At 42.1% G+C, this 23973-nt stretch overlaps 1 protein-coding gene across 2 annotated transcripts in view; it reads left to right on the top strand.

The window, feature by feature from the left end:
* YARS1 (tyrosyl-tRNA synthetase 1) overlaps window positions 1-23973 on the top strand; it is a 64578-nt gene that overhangs the window by 11035 nt on the left and 29570 nt on the right. The window contains exons 2-4 of one of the 2 annotated variants that reach the window (XM_069223392.1): window positions 2868-3011; window positions 18024-18120; window positions 22086-22232. In XM_069223392.1, coding sequence (XP_069079493.1) covers window positions 18064-18120; window positions 22086-22232 — 204 coding nt within the window. In that variant the 5' untranslated portion in view covers window positions 2868-3011; window positions 18024-18063. The remainder of the gene's footprint in view (window positions 1-2867; window positions 3012-18023; window positions 18121-22085; window positions 22233-23973) is intronic. The other variant, XM_069223391.1, reaches the window with a different exon arrangement.

The following is a 23973-nucleotide window of genomic DNA, read 5'->3' as shown; positions in this document are numbered from 1 at the left end:
ATAGTTCCACCCATGGGTGTCAATTCTTTTTTTTTATATATAACTCATGAAGGACATCTGGGGCAGACTTTTACAAAAAAAAAGGCTCAGGATGGAGCTTTGGTGGCCAGGCATGTGCCCCAACCCAACTTTAAGGCGTTTTTCACTCTGAATACACTCGCTACACCTTTCTACCCAGCATACCACATCACTGTCCATGCCTGGCCACCAAAGCTCCATCCTGAGCCTTTTTTTTTGTAAAAGTCTGCCCCAGATGTCCTTCATGAGTTATATATAAAAAAAAAAAATACAGAAGCAACTGCACCTTCGCGCTCACTCTTCAAAACCTCATGCTCATCAACTATACGCCAATCAAGTGCCAGACGTGACAAGCAATCAGCCTGAGCATTCTTCCAACCAGGAATATACTCAATTTTATAGTTATATTCCTGCAGATGTGAAGCCAGTCTGGCTAATCTCGCTGAACCTTTGCCAGTACCACCAGGCAACAAAATCTTCAGCAAAGGTTTATGATCTGTGCGTAGAGTGATCAAACTACCCCAAATGTATGTGCGAAAGTACTCCACACCCCACGCTGCAGCCAATGCCTCACGTTCAATAACCGCATAATGTCTTTCCGTGGTCGTCAAAGTCCGTGAAGCAAAAGCAATTGTCTTTTCAATTGAATCATGCATTTGGGACATGACAGCACCTATTCACGTGGCACTGGCATCAACCGTAATGATGGTATCTTTCTTAGTATCGAACGGTGTCAAAATACCAGCACCCCACACAGCTTGTTTTATAGAAAGAAAAGATTGTTGTTGCGCCTTGTCCCACACAAAACTCACTCCTTTGCGTAGTAAAGTCTTCAGATCGTCAGTTTTGCTTGCAAAATTTTTCACAAATTTAGAATAGTACTCCACTAAGCCTAAAAAAGATCTGAGCTGATCCTTATCCTTAGGTGCCGGTGCAGATCTAATGGCCTCCAAGAGATCTTTCTTAGGCTTGATTCCAAGTTCGGATAGAGTGTGGCCCAAGTACTCAACTTCCTTCACAAGAAATTGACATTTCTCTTTCCGCAATGTCAAGCCACACTCTGACAGTCTGTCCAACAACATTTTCAGAGTGACAATATGGTTAGCAATGGAATCCCCGAAAACAAGTATATCATCTTGGAAGAATAAAACATTCCGCAAACTCTTGAAGACATTGCTCATCATCCTTTGAAAAACACTTGCAGCTGATGCTAAACCAAAAGGCATCCAGGTAAATTGAAATGTCCCCTCCATGGTAACAAAGGCTGTGAGCGCTTTGGATGCTGGATGAAGTTTTATCTGATGATAAGCATGTTTAAGATCTAACTTAGAAAAATATCTAGCTCCTTTGCATAGCAAAACCAATTCACTAATATTGGGCAAAGGAAAGTTATCTGTCACAATATTTTGATTCAAACCCCTCAAGTCCACACTTCCAGGTCTTAACTTTCCATCTTTTTTTTTTTTTTAAATAACAATAGGCGAAAGCCATTCAGAGGCCTCCACAGGTTCTATCACCCCACTGTCCAGCATTTCACTTAAAAGTGCTTTGACTTCACCTCTGACTGATACTGGCACCTTCCTGACTTTGTACTGCACAGGGACAGCTCCCTGCTTTAACTTGATCTCATGAACATAACCTTTTAGTACTCCCATTTCTTCTTTGAACACATTCTTTGCACCAGACAAAATATTGTCCATTGTAGTGTCACCAATAACCATAACTTGACTGGGAGCACACAGATTAATCGTAATGCACAGATCAAACTGATGTTGCCAACCCAAAATAGGAGGACCTGACTCCGATATGTACACTTTGCCCATGACCATCCTCCCTTTAAAGGCTATTTCTGCAAGCATGTATCCTATAATATCAATTTGTTCTCCTTGGTGCCCCCCCCCCCCCCCCCCCCGGGTTAATGTCTTTGGGTAATAATCTAGTCGACGGCCACTTGAGAAGAAACAATTCCTTCGGAATAATGGTTTATAAAGAGCCAGAGTCCACCATTAATTCAACAGGCACATTCCTAATAATGAACGTAGCTTTGGGCCTTTGCATTCTTCTTACCCCTACTAGACTAGTGTCAGACTCAGATACGCATAGTATCCTGTCAACCACATCACAGGCATACGGGTTTTCTCCCTCATCAACCACCACAGCTACTTTCCCTTTGGATACGTCCTTTCCCTTGCATACTCTGGCAAAATGCCCTTTACGTCCACATCGTCTACACTCTTTCCCAATGGCGAAACAGTTCTTAAAATCAGAAGAGTGATATCTACTACCACATTTAGAACACAATTTATTGCCAAAAGAACTACCGCCTGGCATCCCTTTACCCGACTTTCCTCCCCACATTCTGGAGGTAACTGCAACCTCACTCTCCACACATGTCACGTCATCAGAATATTTAACCTCCCTCTTATCCATCAACTTCATACATGACTCAGACTCTTCAACCACTTTAGCGATCTCAATAGCATCTTTCAACTTTGGATCTCTTGCAGCCCACAACCTTTCTTGCATTTTCCTACTTCTATATTGCACTATAAGTTGATCCCTAATTAACTCTTCCGTCATGGGGCCAAACTTGCACTTAATAGACAACTCCCTCAAACGAGTAACAAACTCGTCTATGGATTCTCCCTCTTTTTGAGACTGCGTGTAGAATTTAAATCTACGCATAACCACATTTTCAGCCTTTGCAAATCTCAGTTCCAATCTATGTCTTGCCTCAACAAACACATCTATAGGTTGCCCAGCTTGATCACATGCCTTAGGTAAATATTTAAACACTCGGTGACCTTCATTGACCAAAAAACTGAGCAAAATCGCTTTTTTTTTGTTAGGAGAAAACCGCGACCCATCCAGCGCTTCCAGATAATTGTCAAATATTTCCACCCAGTCCTCCCATTCAATTGGCAGAGCACCAGGATGCATCAAAACTAGTGGAGGGGAGTTGATTGCTGCAGCTGAATTCTCCATGTTTATAAGTAAGTATAAAGTACGTCAATCACCGTTGAAGACCAGATTCAATATGTGAAACAGCACGAAATTCCCATTGTTCAATCGAATGAATCAGTCTATGTACGATATATACCCAGTATGACCAACAGGGGTATAGTGTAGTAAAGCTGGTATTAACTTCACTGGCCTTGCATCACCAAAGATGGCTGCCACGCAGAGACGTTGATGAAATACGTGCAGAATACTGAGGTTACAACATAACCAGCGCGTAAATAAACTACGCGTGTTGTAAGGAAAAGAGCACGCACAGCGTTTGAGAGAAGAAAAAAAACGTTCACAGTGTTCCCACATTGCTAGGTAACACCGCTAGCATGTATGGGACGCAAACAGCCTCAGAAAAATTGAAGAAGATATGAAATATATAATGTCAATACCGGAGAGTACCAGGAAATGCTTTCTTGACACTAGGATCGTCGAAATGAAGTCGGACACACCTCCGATCTGGACTTGGAAGTCGTGACTCCGTGATGCATGAGTCCTGAGCATCCACGACGGGTTGTAACCAGGTGAGTAATCTTGCTGGCCAACTCGTCGCCAAAAATGATGTAAATAAAGCTCCGTATGACCACAAAGACGGAAAGGAAGCTTTATTGAAGTACAACTCCGACGCAGTGCTCTCTCTCTCCCAAAGTCAGCAAGTAACTGCCTCGGAGAGAACACCGCAAAGCACATACGTATTTAACATTCTGTTGTCTCGAGGCCTGCATCACGTAGGATCCTCGAGACATATTACAACAGAGAGCTTGGAGAAAGCTTATTTACTCCACAGTGCAAAGTCAGAAGTGTTGTGTTGTGAAGGTCTCCCCACCACCACTGTCCCCAAAACAACCACACCTATGCAAGCTACATTTAATACTATCTAAACAACTGCTTGTGTCATGGGACAGATTGCCACAGGCTGAGAGACCAGTGCTCTCAGTGCAGTAAGGAAAGACCACCTTGATGCGCAGGCCTATCCCACTAATTTAACTTCACAACTATTGTCTCAAAGGCGCCTGCCTAATGGTGGGAAGCAGCTTAGCCACGAGGGCCACAGCCAGTGTGCTCCCTCAGCAGTGTCCAGACTGCTAGAAGATAAAAAAAAGTGTGGCCTAAAAACTAAAATCACTCAGCTAAGTCTGCCACACTTGCCAAGACTTTTTACTAAGAAAGATTAAGAAGACATTGAAGTAAGGTTGCACAATTTACAAGTGAGCAAAATTGAGCCCACTGCACCTGTGCCTAATCCTTTCCTAAAACACATAGGGCCTGGTTACGACTTTGGTGGATGGGATACTCAGTCACAAAAGTGACGGATAACCTGCCTGCTGTTTTACAAGTTCCCTAGGATATATTGGAACTTGTAATATGGCAGAGGGGATATCCGTCATGTTTGTGACAGAGTATCCCATCCGCGAAGGTCGTAATCAGGCCCTTAGTGTATTGTAGTCTACACATAAAGATTCTCAACCATAGCAGACGAGAAAGATACTGGGAATTAGGGGTATAGCACCTCAGGAACTAATACAAGGTAGTTTTTAACCCAGTACGACCTTTCAATTAATTGTGTAGAATTTAGTTTCTGCTGTGTGATTAGAGTACTTTTTACATAAAGATAAGTGCTGGGCATTATGTTACTTTGTGTTGAGATCTGAGCTCTTGACCCTCATACTATCTTTCAGAGAAGGCAATGACTGCTCACCTTCGCTACCATTATAGACAAAAGCAGAAAGGGTTTACTTGACCTGAGTTTGCAGAGCCATAGTAGTTGGGTCCCCCAGTCTATTTTTTATCCCCAAACGAGTTCTCACAACCACTGACTTTGTAAGTTACAGTAATGTTCATTTCCATTCATTATATTTAAATTTATCTCATGGAGAGATCTGTACTTTCCAAATTCCAGGACCGTATGGATCGCTTGCCAATTGCCACCCCCCACCCCCCCCCTTAATCTTCCTCATAAATCCATGATCCTAAGGGGGTGTCCGAGAATGCTTGTGGAATTACACAATAACTTGGTTTTTTCATATAGCTCTCAATCTCGCACTTGCAGTTTCCAAGCACTGTAAGCAGCACATGTTACAGTTACCCAGTTAATGGTAGCTGCTAGGATGGAAGACTAAGCCCTCTTATTGGCGCCATCCTGTATGCTTAAAACGTAAAACACTTTATACCTGTAATCTACCACAAACACTGCATTACTATACATGGCATCTTTCCATAGGCACTCCAATGCACCAAAACCCCATGTCGGATATCCCACTATTCGATGCATACACAGGACCTCTGTTTCCAGATAGGTGTATCGTAAAGTGTCTTGTCTATGTAGAATCACGTTTTATGTACTTTTGGTATTTTCAGGTGTGACTTGTGTTTTTTTTTTTTTTATATGGTGCTTCATACTTTTTTTGCCATTCTATAATCACTGTAGCTCAGAAGGATGGAAGATTTAGTTTGTATAACTGGGACTCATACCTGTGTGAACTTCATATCACAGGCACACAGTGGTGGGCATTCAGCGTCCACATACAAGCAACCTTAGAGGGATCACCCTACAATATCTTGACACATGTTTGAGAGGAAGGTAGAGACGTGTCCCAAGGTTACCCTTTTTTTTTTTTTTTTTTTTGTAAGTCAATCTGGGGAAACCCAATGTCTTTGGGCATCTTTTAGAGTTTGGCTGTGGGCTTTCAACACCTGAGGCACGTTTTCTGATTTTGCTAGACTTAACCATTTCTTGGTTTTAACTAATGACAAAAATAAACATTTTTTGTGCTTGTTGTTGCACGTGTTTGCTGCGCTTCATAGTGCAAATGGAGAAAGTGTCAAATGGGGCTTTTTCACACTCATTTGCAGGCTATGTTGAGGTGCGGAAAGCCAAAGCCTGCATTTAAATTTCTCAGTATTTTTAACTGTATCAGTGATTATTTTTTCAAACATTTTTATTGATTTTTAATATGAACTCTGAAGCCAGCCGATAGACCTATCACCTCTATTATCATTCAGTAAAAAATTGCTGTTACACGCAACAAGAACAACATAATCAAGGGATATATCCAGACTGGGGTACAGTGGTCATGAAATGAACTCTATCACTCGTTACAGAACAGTTAACAGTTTAATTTGACAAATTTCGTATCTAAGGGTTCTTGGGGCTGGGAAGAGGGTCACACAAATTCTGCACATCAGTCTTGGTTCCAGCAGTGCCCAGCTTCCCATGGCGACTTATTGGCAGCTTCGGGGGCAAATGCGAGCATGTTATCCCACTTTATAGTGCACACTTTACTGCTTTCTGTCAGTGTTTCTTGCCAAGCTCCCCCATCTACTGATCCCTAGTTGAAGAGTCCCGACCTCCATTTAGCAGCGTCTGGTGGGAGCAGTGACTTCCATTTCATAGCAATCATTCTTTTAGTCAGTGTCAGCCTATGAATTTACCATAAGATTTGTAGCACCTCACCGATTTTATTCGTATACACAAGCAATGATCTATCCAGGCTCAAGTGACCTTTACATGCCCAGGTTTGAGATTTGAATCTGAAAAAACCCCAATGTATTTTCCTTCAGTAAATCTGTAGAAACATGAAGGTCGACTTTTTTTTTTTTTTTTAAGGAGGGTAGGGGGTTCTTCAGAAGGCTCTTCCCTTCTGCAGGAAATGCTCTCACTGCTGCAAGAAGACTCTGGGCTCAGTGGTTGGGGAGGTTAGCGTTGCTTTGCAGCAACCCTATTCCCTGTACCTTTGGAAAAGACCCTGAACTTCCAAATCTTACCCAAGCCCCCCACGACGCAAGGAATTTTGGGTTGTGGCAGAACAGCTGGTCTTGTCCTGAGGTGCATCCTGCTTTCCTGCCCGAATACTCTGCCCTAACCTCTCCTTTACCATTGCAAGGCATTGCAGGCTGCAGCATAGTGTTCAGCCAGTCGCTAAAGTGCGACTCGCATCCCAGCCTGGATCCTCTGTTCCCTTGACTCCATACTGAGTCACCCTGTGTCATCCGGCGTGTCCCACTTCCGTACCGCCTGCCACTTCTTACCTGACGCAGAGATGACTGCTGGATGAAGCAATCTGACCGAGGACGTTCTACCAAGGGACATCCTGAGGCAGGAAGAGGTGGATGTAGCCATGGAACATGGCTTTTATTAAACCTGTAGTTTCAAGCCTGGTGTCATACGCATGTATACCTACACAGGTTTGTAGCATCTTCCTAAAGAAGCCAATTCAAAGGGATTTTATCTGACATAACATCCCTTCAAAATTATACGAAAACAATAGATATTTTTTTGCATTGAACATTATGTAACATAACATTTGCCATTTCTCATCACTGCTTTTAACATTCTAACATTCTCATTGTCCAGTACTATTTAATTTAAGTCTCAGAATTATAAATCTTTGCAAGATTAAAATTCGAAACTGCAGATCACACTAATGTCAACAGTGACCAACTAACTTGCTGCTTCATATGGCGTAGGCTTGCACATCCAGTGTAGAAGGGGGGGGGTGAGTTCTACGGTCCCTTACTTTTAGGAGTAACCTTGGGATAAGTCTTAACTGATGCACAAAGATGTCTGTTTAAGAAGAGGTCAGGGATCATGAGTGAGATTCGGCCTCTATTGTTCTGTCCCACAGTTTTCTGCAGTCTCTCCTAGCATGTCTGTGCATTACAGGTCTTAGGAGGGGTCAGAAAGTCCAGTCAATGTCACATTCTTCTCTTCGAAATTTCAAATGACAACACGTTTTGGGTGATCTGCATTAAACATGTAATCGATGTTCTCGTGAAGTCTATTAGTTCAAACATTGTTTGGGGGTCTGTTTCAGATGGCATTTACGCAAGTATTGACACCTACTTTCCTAAAAGCTTTTCTCAATGTAGAACACCGACTGCCAATCATTTGTGAATGCATGCTGTCCAAGTCAAGTTTGCGTCATAAGGCTCACCCCCTAGTTAATACACGGCAAAACCTTTACTCAGCTAATGCACATTTATTTGTAAATAGAACATTAAATCTTGGTATCTATTGTTGTTCCTATTTTATGTATTTATATATTGTCTTATATCATGAGCATTACCCAGAAGAGGTTTTGGAGTGCTGTACAACCAGAGTAGAAATTAAGTGTCATCATAAATCCATAATTTTGTAGCAGCTTATACAAAGGTGAAGGAAAAAGAAGCAGTCTACCAAGAGAAGACTGTGCAGCATATAGGTATGCGTTGAAACAAAGGGATAAATAGTAAGCTAGTTGCAAATAGGATCAGCGAGTAAAAGCAGTGCATTTAAGTGCTGTACAAAATTATCCAAAATATATAGAAATAAGTGGAAACATGTCACAATCACAGTCATACCTATTAATAAAACCTAAGAAAGCAGCCAAGTTACTAAGCGCTTTACAATCAGGCAGGTGTTGAATGTAGCATTTGAAGGACACACTTATTGTGTTTATGACAAGGGTGATGAAAATGCATTGTCAGCAAAGCATGGCACTAAACAATCTAAGAGTAGGTTGAGCGTGGCATTAGAAAGACATTCACAATAGACGGGGATGAAAAACCTAGTAGTGTTGGGAAGTACAATGGATAGGGAAGGAATAATAACACAAATGTAGGCAGTGCCTGATTGTGTAAAAACAGAAGAAAGGAGTATGGCAAGACTTAATCTTTCAATTTGGAAGGAATAGGCAGCATTTCTGTAACTTCAGTGTTTGACAACACCTCTGCTGGGCGATGTTTCGCAGAGTCAGTGTCACTTTGGTTTCTCAGTCACTTTTCCTGTGTGTGTGTGTGTGTGTGCATCTCTTGTCCAAGTGTTCTTGTCCCTCTATCTTAGTATTTAGGTACGTGTAACTGTTTCAGTGTTTGTCTACTTGCACTAATATAAATTTTTCTATTTCTACAATGTCTACTGATTTTAATATCCGCATCTTTGTGCTGTGGTGTTGATTTGTGTTTTTCCTTGAACCTGTGTTCCGTTTTCTGGTTCCCATTCTGCCCAGTCCACGTGATTTCCAGCACTCATCGCCCTGTCCTAGTACCTGAGGTCTCCTGTTGCAATCCTGCTGCATCCTGCACCACATGTATAAAGCACAGTATGCACTTTCTGCCAGTGCAGGAGCCTAGTCTGCTTTTATTTTTTGTGTTTTATATTTACTCTCATTTTATTTTAATATTTTCTGATCCCAGTCAATACTGCCAGGAAGGGAGTTTCTTGGGCAGCGTCAGAGAAGCTGGGCTCCGGTCAGTGTCCTGTTTGTCTTTGTCTCCCCTTTTCCCCCCAACCCCCACACACCTTCTACCCAAGTGGAGCATTCAGTACACTTCAGTTAGTGCTCTAGCACAGGCTCTAGTGACTCCCCTCTCCACGTTGGCGCCCTATTAGATGGATGTAGCTGCGTGTCCTGAGGCGGCGTTGCAAATGCAAGCACGTCTGCACTATTTGCCCAAACCTCTGGATCTCAGCCTCCCTCGTCCTCCAAACTAACCCCTTACTCTGCAGAAACCCTGCACTCTCTTGATTCGACCGTTAGGACCTGTTCTGCTTGCCCATTTTCCTTTCTCATACTGCCTCTGTAGTTTCACTTCCTTTTTACTGTCCTGTATTAGATCACCCTGCGCCTAGCTACCCCTGTTAATACCTCGAAACCTACTTTGCCGTTGGCCCATTCTCAACACCTCAAATGTATTTCACTCAGTATCCATTCTTTCACCTAGCACCAATTTGAGATTCACAGACTTCCAAAGTCCCTGCAGGCAGATATTTTCTTAACAGAAATTTGGCTACAGAATTCGTCCTCCCTAGATGCTGCTTCTGCAGTTCCAGCAGGTTACACTATGCTGAAATGCTTCCATATTAGGCGGTCCTCCCTGAAGCGGAACACCCCACCTACACTTGAATGGGCTGTGTTCTTTCTCTACACAAAGGACTGCATACCCCTCTGAAGCCAGGGCCTTGAACGCAGGGCACCTCTGCACTTCAAAGGCCTCCCTCTAGAAGCTTCTCCCCTCTTCAAAAACTCAACTAGGTATAAATACTGAATCTCAGACACCACCACTTGGGGACACCTGTGGATACTCTACCAGGAAGGACTGCTGTGCTGCTACAAAGACTGTCTCTCTTTTGGACTGATGCTCTGAAGGAACTCCTGCCCTGCTGTGCTGACCTGCTGCCTTTTTGCCTTGGTAAGAAGAACAGGACCTGCATCTCTTGATCTCAGAACCCATAGTGCCTCCAAGGGCTAGTTGACTGCCCTCCTGCTCTGAAGCCCCAGGGACATAACAGACATCCAACAACCTTGCACCTGGACTCTGCCGTCTTGTCAGTCTACCCTGCCAATGGGTGCCAGTCCTGGACCTTGTAAATGGGTTTAAGGTGCTCTGCCAGCCTTTGTGGATCCAGGGGAACCAAAGCATTTCTTCTGCTGTGCGGCACAGCTCCAAGCAGAACTGACGCATTAATGCTACTGCATAAATTGGACCTGTTGCGCAGACCCCCACCACCTTCAGAACCGCGGCTGCGTGACACATTCTTGCCACAGGCCATCATACCTCTTCCCAACTGCACTCTTGATGACAGACACTGCATCGCAGCCTTGCGGCTCCTCGGAACAGATGCATTGCCCCAACTGTGTGCTGCATCCTCGATGCCGAGCTTCGCATTGCAAGCCCTGTCAACGAGATCCTTGATGACAAAGCAGGCCCTCCCATCGCAGCCTCTCCATATCTCAAAACCGATGCAGTGCTTCTGCTGTGTGACGCATCTTCGCAGATCCTCACAAAGCTCCACAAACAGGATTTAAGGTACTGTGTTCAGCGGGCCTAACTGGGTCCATCGTGGTCAGCCTGAACTTGTGACTTTGTCCCAGTCCGGCACAGCCAGATATCAACAGTTGACTCTTTTGTGCTTTTTGGGGCTATTTAAACTAACATTGTTAAAATTAAGACATCTCCGGTTCTTCTATTTGGATTTTTGTCATTCTGGTCTTGTTTTATATATTAAAGAAAGTTCTGTTTTTTTAACTTAGTGTGGGATCCTTTTTGTGTGGTGTTTTCACATGAGTACTGTTTGAATTGTTGCAAAGTTCCTTTATGCATTCCCTCTGAATCAAGCTTGACTGATCTATGCCAAGCAACCAGAGGGACGAGAACAGCTTAATTTGGGGTTGGCTTTCACCTCACCCTGACAAGGGTTATGGTTACTGCTTGACCAAGGCTCACACCACAGTCAACCAACAACCAAATTTCTCACAGGTATGTACTTGACCCCATTATTTGCTAACTCCAAAAGGATCCGCAATGTCCCCACCCCTTCCCACATGTCTGGAAGGTTCATTTTGAGGTCCCTTTTTCCCTAAGTTCCCAGAAGTTGACAAATCTTTTTTTAGTGCTCTTGATGATGCTTCTGTGACCCGCCCTATTTTCATTGTAACTAATATTTTCAACTTGCTGTCCTAGATACAATGGCACCTCTTAAACCATATCAACCTTGCCACATAACCATGATTGCACTTTAGCATAAAAGAGCTATATGGCACCAAGGGGAAATGTAAAAGACATGCATGACTACAGAGGAAATTCTACATGTGCTCATACGGACTGCACATATTTCTTAATAGTCCTCCTAAATAGCTACTGCCGCCAACTCCTCTTGTTAGATCTTCACCATAGGTAAAAACCTTGTGTAACCTTCTTCACTTAAGAATTTCATGGAACTGTGCTCCAACCCCTCATCCTTCTTCCATGGAAAGATTATTAAAATCCAATCTGGTTTCCTTGCCCAAGTACCTTTTGTTCTTCTTTTCTTTTCTCCACTCTTATTTAGTTTCAAGCCAAAGATCTTCCCTTACAGATTTCTCATCTTTAGGCCTTGGGATGTCCCACAACCTAATGGAATTCACTAAAATTTGCAACCTATCTCCGCAGTCCACAGCAATGCCGGTCTGCTGGAAACATGCACTTTCATATCTCTCCTTTAAAAAAAAAAAACTGCTGACTCTTCTAATCTTAAATTAGCACACTATCTTTTTTCTACCCATTCTCTCCAAAGTGCTGGGAAAACAAGTAAGCAGCTTTCACAACTTAAGAGTCCTACTCTTTATTAGGTTTGGCTCAATCTGGCTTTGATCCGTCCCAGAATACAGAAATCACCTTTTTGGCAGTAACCGTGGGTAAAAGCAGGTTTTCATCACTGGTTTTATTTGACCTCTGCTGCATCCAATACCTTCTCTCATTCTACCCTGGTTAATAGTCTGTTTCACCTAGTCATCTGTAAGCAAACTCTCAACTGCTTCTTACCTTTTCACTCGGATCTCAAGCTGTCTTGCATCCTCCTTTGTGTCACTCCTGTTCTCATTACCTGAGCAATCCCTCAAGGCTCATCTTAAGGCCCAGCATTGTTTAATATCTGCATCACTCCTCTGGCATCCCTACTTCCCTCTTATTGGTTCAGTGTCACATCCTATGTAAAAAAAAAATCTTGGAGTAAAGATAGATCAGGGCCTTAGCAAGAAAGATCAAGTTCAGTCTATTACAGGTACTTGCTTTCACAATTTACGTTTACTAAAAAACACTCTCCTGTTTCTTCCTCTTATGGCTAGAAAGCCCTGGCACAGGCCCTAGTGGGGAGCCGGATCGATAATGGGAGATCATTATTGGCATCTATGAATGAGGCACTCTAAAATATGTTTTTGAGTTTCTGCTGCTTGAAGCTCGTTGGACAGTAATCTATGCTTTGATTACCGATAGGTTGGACTACAGGAGGTCCTTATTATCTGATCCACTGTCAGCAGACTGTTTCAAACATCGCAATTCATTTTACTGAAACCTCCACCCCATGCTTCCGTTCTTCTTGTCTCTGGAAACTGAACTGATTACCAATTTATAAACAACTTATCTTCAGATCTCATGACTGGTCTAAAAAACCATTCACAACTAAGGGCTGATTAATCACAAGTCATCAGTAGGATTATAGCAATTGTAGAGATATGTAACGATGCAATCTATGCATCCACAGTAAAGTGGGAAAGAAAAAAAGAGTGGGAGGAATGGGAAGGGATAGAGAGGGTTGGGGATGAAGACTGGGCCGAGGTAAAGGAGAAGAGGAGCACTTCTTAAATGCTACAGTGTCAGATAAACAGGATTACATCGGTCAAGCACCATCAGAACATATATACCAGTATTGCATATCCAGTGCTAACAACGCAGTTTTGCTTAACAGTTCAGGGTAGGTATTGCCAGTCGAGTGCTATCTCAGTTAAATATAATGTCAATGAAGACCAGATATCCTGAGGGCGGGAGCTCGCCAGCATAAGGTCCCAGTAAACCCTAGTTGTTGTTGACAGTATGCTGCGGCGCGTAGCTACTCCGACTTGAGCATGCAGATTCACTCTTTTTGTACCTCCACGCTATCTCTGTTCATCATCTAAATATTCAGTAATTCCATGCTTTCACCACTGCTGGTGAGGTCCTGCCATCTCTAAACCAAACGTGAAAATCTTTACCTACTGACATTAAAACCAGCTCCTACTACAACTTGTTGGAAAAAAAGGTTAAAACCTGGCTGTTTGTCCAGTGGTGAGTATTGCATCTTAGGTTGCTCCTCCTTCCAGCACCAGTATGGCTGTTTGCCAGTTATCACCCGTGCTTTAAAGACTAACATAACATAACGCCTGTCCCTTTGTCTGTCATGTTTTCTTGTGTCATTACTTTGCTTGTTCCCTTTACCGGCATCCATGTTTCTTTATGTGCACCCACAGGTCCTGGACCCAGCACCCACATTTCTCTCTAACCCTGCTGTCTGAGCTCACTCTTCTATTCCACCCTAGTCTCTATCTGCTCTTACCCCACCCTTCTGGTTCCCTGCTCGCCACCTGTGCGCTCTCTGGTTTGATGCAATTATATGCAGACACCTAAAGCAGAGTTGGTAATCTTTGCTTTGAAAATGTTCACAAAAAATGCAACTAGAAAAAAAAAGTCCTGTTAAACTACCGTGACATTTCTTTTAAGCACATTCAATTAAATGCGCTGATGCCTACTAGTATTTCCAAAAATATTCATAATATAAAAATCAGTGTAACCAGATCCAACAAGATTATGGCAAACATGTAAATTAACAATCATGGGCAAAGCCAATAGGCCTGACATTGGTAGTCAATCTTTTGGTTTTGTCAATGCGTGTCTTGTTTTGATATGTTTTTTCTAAACCTCTGTTGTTGTGGGAGCTACTGGGCTCTCACAATCATAACAAACTTTGGCAACAAGCAAAAAGATTTTTGGTCTCAGAAAGCACACCTTGCCACAGATCATTGACTAAAACTACATTATGTGCCAATATGTTCCTTGTGAAAGAGCGAAATGCTGTCACTCACAGTGAAGAGATAGAATTGAAATAAAAACAAAAGGTCCCAATTCTTAAAGAAAACCACAAAAGTGCATCCATGGTATATGTACCTTGCATTAGGGCATATTTAATTCTCTTTTTAATTCACAAGAATTTACAGAAGTAGGCCAGGAAATCGTAATTCGAGAAAATATTTGTGAACTGCATTTTAGCAGGCGCATATATGAATGTGTATATTTGCACATGCTAAAATCTGTTGAGTGTTTACAAGTGCACTTTCCTTCCAACCACTTTTTCCCAACCCTTGAAGAAGTTTTACTTCTGCTCTTGTCAGGAGTAAATTTCCAACCTTTCTCTGTATGTGAAAAGATTAGAAAAGAGCTGGTGAAAACCCGTAAAATGTGCAAGTTAGTAATTTTTCAAGGACTCAAAAGGGGATTCGAATCTTGGAACTGTTCCTTAACATTATCTTCAGCTCCTGTATGTAGATCTGCTGTAAGGTGGCAAAATAAGGGAATTGCTAGTATTCAAACCCTAAGTAGTATGAGCCCTGGCATAATCAAAGAGGCTGTTATCAGAGCTCTTAAATAATGAAATTGTGTCATGATTTGTCGTCACACTACATGACACCAAAGGAACATGTGAATCTTTTTACAAGGCAAGTCGATTTATGAAACAACCTGTCCCATGGACAAGTAGATATTTTATAAAATTCCACACTGCTGTGTTAGCGTTAGCATGCCTGGGCCAAGCTAATTTTATAGTATTTGCCTTGGCTTATTTTGGTAACAGTTGTGTTTTTATGGCTTTCTTGGAGGTGAAAGGGTCTAGGGTCTTGCAGATGTTGCAGAGAGGAAGGTTTCATTGGATGGCGTCCAGGACTAAGAACCCTCACCCCCCTTATACACCCCTGCAAATTTTGAGTAGTGGTTGTTTTGATGATGTTAGTGTTTTTGTCAGGAGCTACCTCAGTATGTTTATTTTATAGGTATTCAGTCCATTTTCTGTGCAGGGCTTTGTGGTGGTTGATACAGTTTTTGAAGGCAGTTTTTAGGTTGCAGACTAGCTAGCGTAATGAGACTTTGGAGCTTTGGTTGTTTGGTCAAAGCAGTGGTATTAATCTTCCTTCTTCGTTCCCTGCTCATTGGAGTCTGCAAATCAATTACTAGTGCAATCTGAGAGGTGAAACGTTTGAATTGTCTAGCTATAACATTGCTAAGGACAGTTTAACTGTTCAATATGTTGTGAACGAAATGGGTTGAAGATTCATCTTAGGAGTCTGATGCGCAAGAAGTATGCTTTTCACTCAGGAAACTGCGTTGATTCGTGTTTGGTGTGTCTCCTTGCTTACTGTTAGGTTCTTTCCTACGTTGACTGGGAAGGGCATGATCCCATTTATAATGGCCAGGTTAGATTCAGGATGTCCAAAGTGCAATGTTGCTGTTTAATCTGGATTTAGTTTCAGTGAACCTTTGTTGCACATAAATATCTGACAAAAGTGTTGGATTTGCCGCCTAGAAATTTCTTCACTCCTTAGGATGATTTGACTGATGTCTGCATAGATCCAAAAGGCAAGGTTGAAGGAGTGAGTTGCAGGAGAGGATTTGTCCATTTTCAACATTACACACTCAGCTCTTATTCAGTTAAGTATCGAAAGGCTCCTTGTTCCTTAGACCCCTTCCCTATACATTTGTTCAGCTGTCTAGGTCATTTTGTGTGTTTAATTAATTGTCAAGACTTAGGGCCTGATATAGAGTTTGGCAGATGAGTTAATCCGTCTCAGGCTTGACAAATATTCCGCCCACCGTAATACAGTTTCAATAGGATATAATTGAATCGTTACACGGCGGATGGGATATCAGTCATGTTTGTGACAGAGTACCCCCACCCACCAAACTCTAAATCGAGCCCTAAGATTTAGCTTGTTTTTTTCTTCATTCTGTTTAATTTATTTGGCTCATATTCAGCCGTGGCTAGATGTTTCCTTGGCTTTTCCTATGCTCAAACCTTGTCATATCCTGCTGCAGCTGGTCATGTCTCTGCTTGCTTGCTTTCATGTTTTTTTATTCATGCAGTGTAATATAGCATGAGCACTGCCTGAAGGCTCCGGAGCTTTTCACAGGGGACATGACTAGTCTTACATTGAAGTATAACAAAGGTAACAATGACAACTAAATTGATAAGTGAACAATTAGACAATCAGGGAAGTAAGAACTGGACCGTTTACAAAAGGAGGCACTGATTAAAGACATCAGTTCGGGGTGCACAACAATCTGGATCTAAATAAAAGTATACACCAACAGAGTATACATTTGAAATTACGGCAGAAGGAAAATAATAGGAGCCATATGTGTGAACACATTTTCCCATAGACACAAAATGGGTAAAACCCTTTGATACATGTGGCTTTAAATCTCTAAAGTTAAGAAGCAGGGTAAACAAAGTAGGGACAAGAAAACAATGAGCTGAGGACAAGAGGACCAGCAAAACAGAGTGTTTCAGAAGGAGAGAATGGACGCAACAAAGGTGGGAATGATCAGATAATGTCTCTAGGAAAAAAGTTTCAGCTTGATCTTAAAGATGCCAGGCGGGCAGTGATTCCTAGACCAGTGAAGAATTTTTGCCTTCATGCATTCCATTAGGAGGGATGGAAGTGTTTAAAGCAGCTTAACGGTCTTAACCTCCACACCCCTTTTTAGTTTTACCACAACGTAATGGGGGCTGGCAGTGCGAAGTAACTTGTGGGTGATGCATGCTGTCTTCTAAAGATCCCTGCCTTCTGCTGTTGCCACTGAAGAGTAAGCACGACTGGAGTAAAACGTGCAAATCTCGAGGAGCCAGAGACCGGGCGTACTGCAGCATGCAGCAGAGCCTTCAGTGGGCTGAAGTGAATGGGAGACCGGTCAGGAGAGAGTTACCATAACTAATTTTTGACAGCATTAGGGATTTGATAAGGTCTTGATCAGTTCCAGCAATGAGCTAGCGAATTCTCCAAAGAAGGCGCAATTGAAAACATGCACTCTTAGCCTTAGTGTTGAATTGCATTTATAGGTTGTCTGTGGCCCCTGTGCGTTTCCCTTTGTTGGCCTTTTCTCCCCTTTGGTTATTACTGTCTGTTCTCACCCCTGAATATTCATATTCATTTGTACAGAGATGGTCTTTTGTGAATACAGGATCCAGCCCTCCCCGTCCCCCTAGCTTCCTTATTCTTGCCTTGGTTTTATTCCCTAGTACCTGTGAAGATTGCCTTCTTCACAGAAAGCATCTACCACACGTTTGAATCTAGGAAATGTTGTCTCATATATGTTTGCACCCACTTAGTTTAGTTTAGTAGAAGACCAGTTAAGAGAAATTAAACTTTCATAAATGCTATGGAGTTCATGCCTGCTTGTCTCTTTATTCATAATTTTGGTCTGCCTTTTATTGAGAGCCCCTCTGTTTCTATGTACATTTTGTGTCAGCTCTTGTGTGGCATCGGGCATGTTACTGTGCGTGACGCATTACTGTAGTATCTAGCTTGTAAATCATGTTGCATCCACATGTACTGGTGACCTCTTGTGCCTGTATCAAATGGGTTCTTCCTTAGCCCTTTGCTGCAGTTCAGCTTTATGTTGCTTGTTTTTCAGTTTCTTCATCTCTTACCTTCATGTCTGTGTTGCCTTTTCAACAGGTCTTAATTCGGTCTGGAATTGTAGTAACTTTCAGAAGCAATGGGGGAGCAACTGAGTCCTGAGGAAAAGTATCAGCTCATCTCACGGAATCTTCAGGTGGGTTCTGGATCATTGGTGGTAAGAAGAGGATAAAAGGATTAAGGGTAGATACAGCAATTTTGCATTTCACTTTGATTGTTTTGAGGCTGCAGTTACTACACCATCAACCTTCACATCTGCCTAATCAAGCAGACTAATCAATACCGCTACCACGTTTTGGGGTGTTCATCTTCCACAGGCATTTTCTTTTTTGTTTTCTGACAGATTTCATGGACGTTGTCAGAAATCAGACCCTATACTGTATGATAGTCTGCAGAGTCTTCCTTCTGGCTTTTTAGATTTATGTCCTGTTTTTTAATTTTTTTTAACACAGATTTGTTTTTGTCTTTTGCTTAATAAATCTAGCTATTAATGCAGCTTCCTGGTTTAAACACTCATTCTAGCCCTTGACTGGAGAGTGTGGATACTTTGCATCGCATTTGGGTCAATGTAATCCTAAAGCTTCTTTTCAGCCAAACGATGTTTTTTGAGACCCAATATAAAAAAGGCTTTCATTAAAACATCCTGAGCGGCAGTAACTGAGCTGGTTCTTCCAGCCATGTCCCACTTTCAATATAATTGTCTTAATTTATAAATACATTGTTTCCTCCGGCCTCAGCGCACAATACACCAGCCTTCTTTCTGTATCTATAGATGCATTTTCTGCATGTAAGCAATCATACTTGTATAACATTTCAAGCAGTCATGTCTATTAACGGGTCCTTCCTCTAATTCCAAAGTATTGAGAATGGGAGCCCCCCTGTCTTCCTATTAAGGGGAAGGCTCATAGTTGAACCAACATTAATTAACCCAGTATGGTGTTAACACTCAATGGAATAGCAACATGTGACTCCCGATAGCTTCTGAGCGACCACATCTAAGACAGGACTTTATTTAATGGAAGATCTTAAACATTTTAGCTGGAATACAACACCGGTGAGATATAACAAAGAAACTGAATTTCTTGTGGCTTTCCAAACATGTATGATAAAGAGCAAAACTTGTTTACAAAATAATCATCAGCCATGTGTATCAGTATACTGGTCACAAAAAGTAGAATTTGCTGCCAGTCTTTTTGCATTCAGTACTGAGTTTTTCCTGACTGACCTATACACTAGTAGGCCATTTTGCAGTATTCCAAATCAGAATGCGACCTACCTCATTGATATTGTTAAAGATAGGTTGCACATTGCGCTTCACTCCGATTGGTGGAAATCATAGTGGTGGTGGCCTTCAGGAGTTACCAGCCCACTGGTGATTGATATTTGGTAAAGGTTTTTTTTAAAGCAACCAGATTCCCTTAAAGGAAACAGGGTTAGTATAAAAAATGTATTTTTGAAAAATGTTTGTGTGAGAACTACTGCCTGTTCCCCCTGAAACCTTTTCCAAAATTCACAAAAAGGAAGGGGATAAAGGTGGCCCCTTCCCGTTTATAAATAAGTTACCACACCACAGTAACTTTGGAGTTGTTAACTTTTCAACCAACTGTAATTTCAATCACAAACCATTTATACATTTGGTACTGATTTGGTATTTGGAAGTAACGTCCACATTGGTATCCCTTCGCAATCCCATTTTAGGAGTTGGTTTCGGCATGGCAACCCTCACTTTTCACCTCTTGATGAACAATATATTTGTTCTGGCTTCAGAACTCTGTGCACTTTACCCCTGCTAGTCAGGAGTAGAGTGCTAGTCCTCCCCCCCCCCCCCACCACCCACTCCCCCAAACATGTTTATATTGGTTTATTCCCAATTAGCACATTTAACTTGCCTGTAAGTCCTTAGTATATTGTTTACAAACTGCACCTGGAGGTTAAATGCCACCTGTGGAATGCTGCGCCTATTGTGCCTTTCACCATAGCAGCAATACAAATATGGTTTCAGTCTGACTCCAGCAGTGTGACCTGTTAAAATAACCCTCTTGATAAGTAAAAGCCTCTCTTTTAAATATTAGTAAGTCACTCCATGTAAGCCTTGTAGCCTAGAAAGTAGGGTGTGCATGGTATTTAAAAAGTGGGACATGTTGAAAATTAATTCTACAGTGACAAGCCCCTAAAAGCTATTTTCAGTATTGCATACTTAGCTGTTCTATGTAGAAAACCAGAGTGCTGATTTAAATACTAATACTGTATCTGGGGAATTGGACAGCCTAGAAAAATAATGAAATTGTTATATTAATAGTTATTTAAATACAAATTAATGGTGAAGTCAGATTTGTAATTAATATTAATGAAAGGTAACTTTTAGAAAGTTTCTCTTTACCTGCTTGAACAGTCAGAAGGCTAGTCGGCATAATCCTGTGCCAGCTGTCAACCTGTGCTCATCCTTGACCAGGGGTAAAAAGCCTCCCAGGAGCAAACAATAAGCTGATTTCATTGGTCAGAGATGACTCCTCCGAACTCCACAGAATATTGAGAGTGTGAGCTGTGGGCATCCTTTTTGACACTACAGTGTCAAAACCTGATTGACTGTATGTTGAGCCGCATGTAACACTTGGGGGACACTTGAAAGGGGGAGAACAGCATTCCAAGACAGTTCTTGTGGATTCCCCATCAGATTTTTTCCTACCAGACGTTTGTCTCCAGGTTTTTTGTGGGTACAGTGCCTGCCTCAATCTGGATTTTAGTGTTAGATGCGGGCAGACACTGGCGATTTCCCTGTGAATCTCCATTTTTAGTGTGGCCAAAGACTTTCACTATCTTGAAAATGCCATGCCACATGGGCTTGTTTGCAGAAAAGCCAACCGGGACTACCGAAAAGGTGGGTAGGGTTGACCCCTGGGTCTTTCACCTCATTGGTTAGTAAGTGCCCAGGGGTCACCCTCACCCATTAGCAGGTGCCAGGCATAAATGTGGTACCGCCAGGCTCCCACTTTGGAACACTTTCAGAACATACCGAAAATCAGAAAAGGACTGAACTTGCTCTCTGTGACCTGAGAGAAGCCCTGAAGGGCTGGACTTGCTCCCTCTTTTGCCCAAGACAAAGTAGTGAACTCTAAGGGTCATTTGGCTCTCCTTCTGTGTGGCTACAGGGAGACAATAAGCTGCAAGAGCCCTTTTCCTGGAAGTACCGAACAGGCCAGTGGCAACTCACCTTGGACTGTACCCTGCTCTTGTTCTCTGTATGATAGACTGTGAGTCTGTAGGTGCCTGAGTTCCTGTGGAGATTTAGAAGTGTGCTTCTGTGGAGGTTGATTATGACTTAAAAGACAAAGTTTGAAGGGAAAATCTTTCATTAGAACAAATCTGGTGGGCCCTAAACTGTACCTAGGTTGTGGTCTACTGCAACCGTAGACTGTCATTGGCACCTAGCACATTTTTGTGCTATTCGTACCTAAAAAAATTATATCTCCGACTCCCCATATTGTATTTTTGTCATTACATTTTACCCTGTTTTTCTTTTGAGGTTTGGGATTTCGACTTTATTGCTGTTTCGGTACTGCATAAATACAGACTGCCCTAAGTTAAACCTCTCTGCTCTGTGCCATAGCTACCAGTGGATTGCGCTCCGGTTAATTAAGTGACATGGAGGGTTCACCTTTACAAGGGTTGTGATTATTCCCCAAATAATAATCTAGTTTCTGACAGTAGTATTTTACCAACTCCTAAAATGAGATTACTAGATTCCAGAAACAGTTTTGCGATTGTAAACTACGAAATGAAGAGTTTATGTTCCCAACAATGTTTTGTTACATCTCTAGCCTTGAGTATCTACTGCCTCAAATAACAGCTGAATATATTTTGGATATCAATTGCTTTACTCCTTCAAAGACATCAGAAATCCTCTCTACTTTGCAAATTGGAGTGCCTAACCTGGGCACAATTCACTTAGTAATTTCGTTGTTGCATTTTTCAGTGGAATATTGAAGAATGCAAATCCTACTCCCCAAGATCCTTAAGTAGTGTTATGATCAGATAATGTTCCAGCATATAATTTCTTCTGTCATGCACAGTGATACTGAATATTCTTTTCTGATCATGCAGGAGGTGCTCGGTGAGGAGAAGATGAAGGAGATCTTGAAAGAGCGTGAGCTGAAGATTTACTGGGGGACAGCAACAACAGGAAAACCTCATGTGGCTTACTTTGTGCCAATGTCAAAGATTGCAGATTTCCTGAAGGCTGGATGTGAGGTGTGTTGATTTGGGGTGTGGAAAAAGATGTGTGTGGGTGTAGGTATAGGGCTAAGATTGTGAATCGTTTGTGGAGAGCACCATGAGTGGGATGAGTATGTTTGCAGAGGTGTGTACGGTGTATGATCTGATCTATGTATGTACAGTATGTGAAGAGGGTCTTTGGGATAAATGTTTTTGGTGTGTACATTGCATATTGTGTATGGAGAGGCGTCTGCTATTTCAAATGTTTGAAGAGTAAGAAAAGGTGCATGGAAAGGGAGGTAGCATGTGTTTTGAATTCTATATCTTTTGCAATTTATTGGCCTCTTGGTGCTCTTAATCTGGGTTGCACCTTTTGTTTTCATATGGGTTGTCTCTCTCTTACCAATAGAGGGTGCTGCAGAGGGGGTGCTGGCTGGGTATTTGCATCACATAAATTAGCTTGGTAGTTAATGGGAAAACTGTGTCCAATCCTGTCAGAAATATGTATAATGTAATATATAATTTACTCTGTGGGAGAATCCATGTGCCAGAGAACTTTGTTGGCAATGTTGTTCCACCGGGGTTCACAGTTGTCCAGTCTTAGCAGATGCATTATTTGGATGCATTATTTGCAGGAATATAGGTTCAATGTAATGTTGTGCACATGTGGATGTGGCATGTTTAAGCAAAGATGTAGCAAGTATGTTGGTGTGAGGATAGCAATGTATAAGTGAAATGACAATGCTTATTTAAGTATTCAGCTTTGGTGCTGTTGTGTGAATGATGGTGCGAAGAAATTTGTCTGAAGTAGTGTGAATACAAAATATATATGGACTTAATTGAGTGAGATACATTGTTAGTGATAGAGGTCATGTTTCTGATTGGCTAGGGTATGCACCTAAGCCAGGCAGAACCCACCACTCTAGTCAGGGCGAGTAGACAAAGATAGCCTGTGCTCACCCTTTGATAGCTTGGCACAGAGCAGTCAGGCTTATCTCCAGAGGTCATGTGTAAAGCGTTTGCACAACACACTCACACCAGTGAAACACTAAAATACACCACACAAGAGACTCCACACAGTATTATAGATAAAAATATAGCATACTGTGCATAGCATAAACCAAAACGACAATATTTATAAGTACTGTGCGCACTATGCAAATCCTGTCAGTACTCACTATCCTGTTTAGGCAAGAATTAAAATGTCATACATCACAACATCAGGGCATGGGGCAGAGCAAGTAGGTTATCATAGTAATCCTATGAACACCATGTACCATTAGATATTGTGATTATTGTGCAAGTATCTATACAATATGTATCATGGCCTCAGGTCATGCAGCAGTAGAGCATGATAATCATTACAGCGTAACCCCCACACATATGCAAGCTTTGACGTTCTATAACAATAGCAAACACCTATATACTTTGCAAGTTATCCCTGCAGATGCATAACACCTCCAAATGACATAATCCAATCACTGCTGTCAGTAAGGTGGGATTTGTCAGCAGAGGCCGCATGGATTACCAAGACAACTTAGGGCACAGTACCCTCACTCGTATTAACTATCCTATAGTGCTGAAAAGCACACTGAGGTCTCACGAGTACCTGTGTGCGTATTTCATGTAATTCAGGGATCCAGGCAGTGCTCGTTGCTTAGGCCAATTCGTGTCAGCAGCAGGGGTCTCCACCAAGGCTTTACCCCAGGAGCTGGGCAGCCCGCGCTGTAGGGAGGAGCGGGGAGACCACCCCCGGTCTCTTCTCTTCTCCCTGCGT

This window comes from Pleurodeles waltl, chromosome 3_1 (genome assembly GCF_031143425.1).
Source record: "Pleurodeles waltl isolate 20211129_DDA chromosome 3_1, aPleWal1.hap1.20221129, whole genome shotgun sequence".
Taxonomy (NCBI): domain Eukaryota; kingdom Metazoa; phylum Chordata; class Amphibia; order Caudata; family Salamandridae; genus Pleurodeles; species Pleurodeles waltl.
This window is presented reverse-complemented; position numbering and strand designations above follow the sequence as displayed.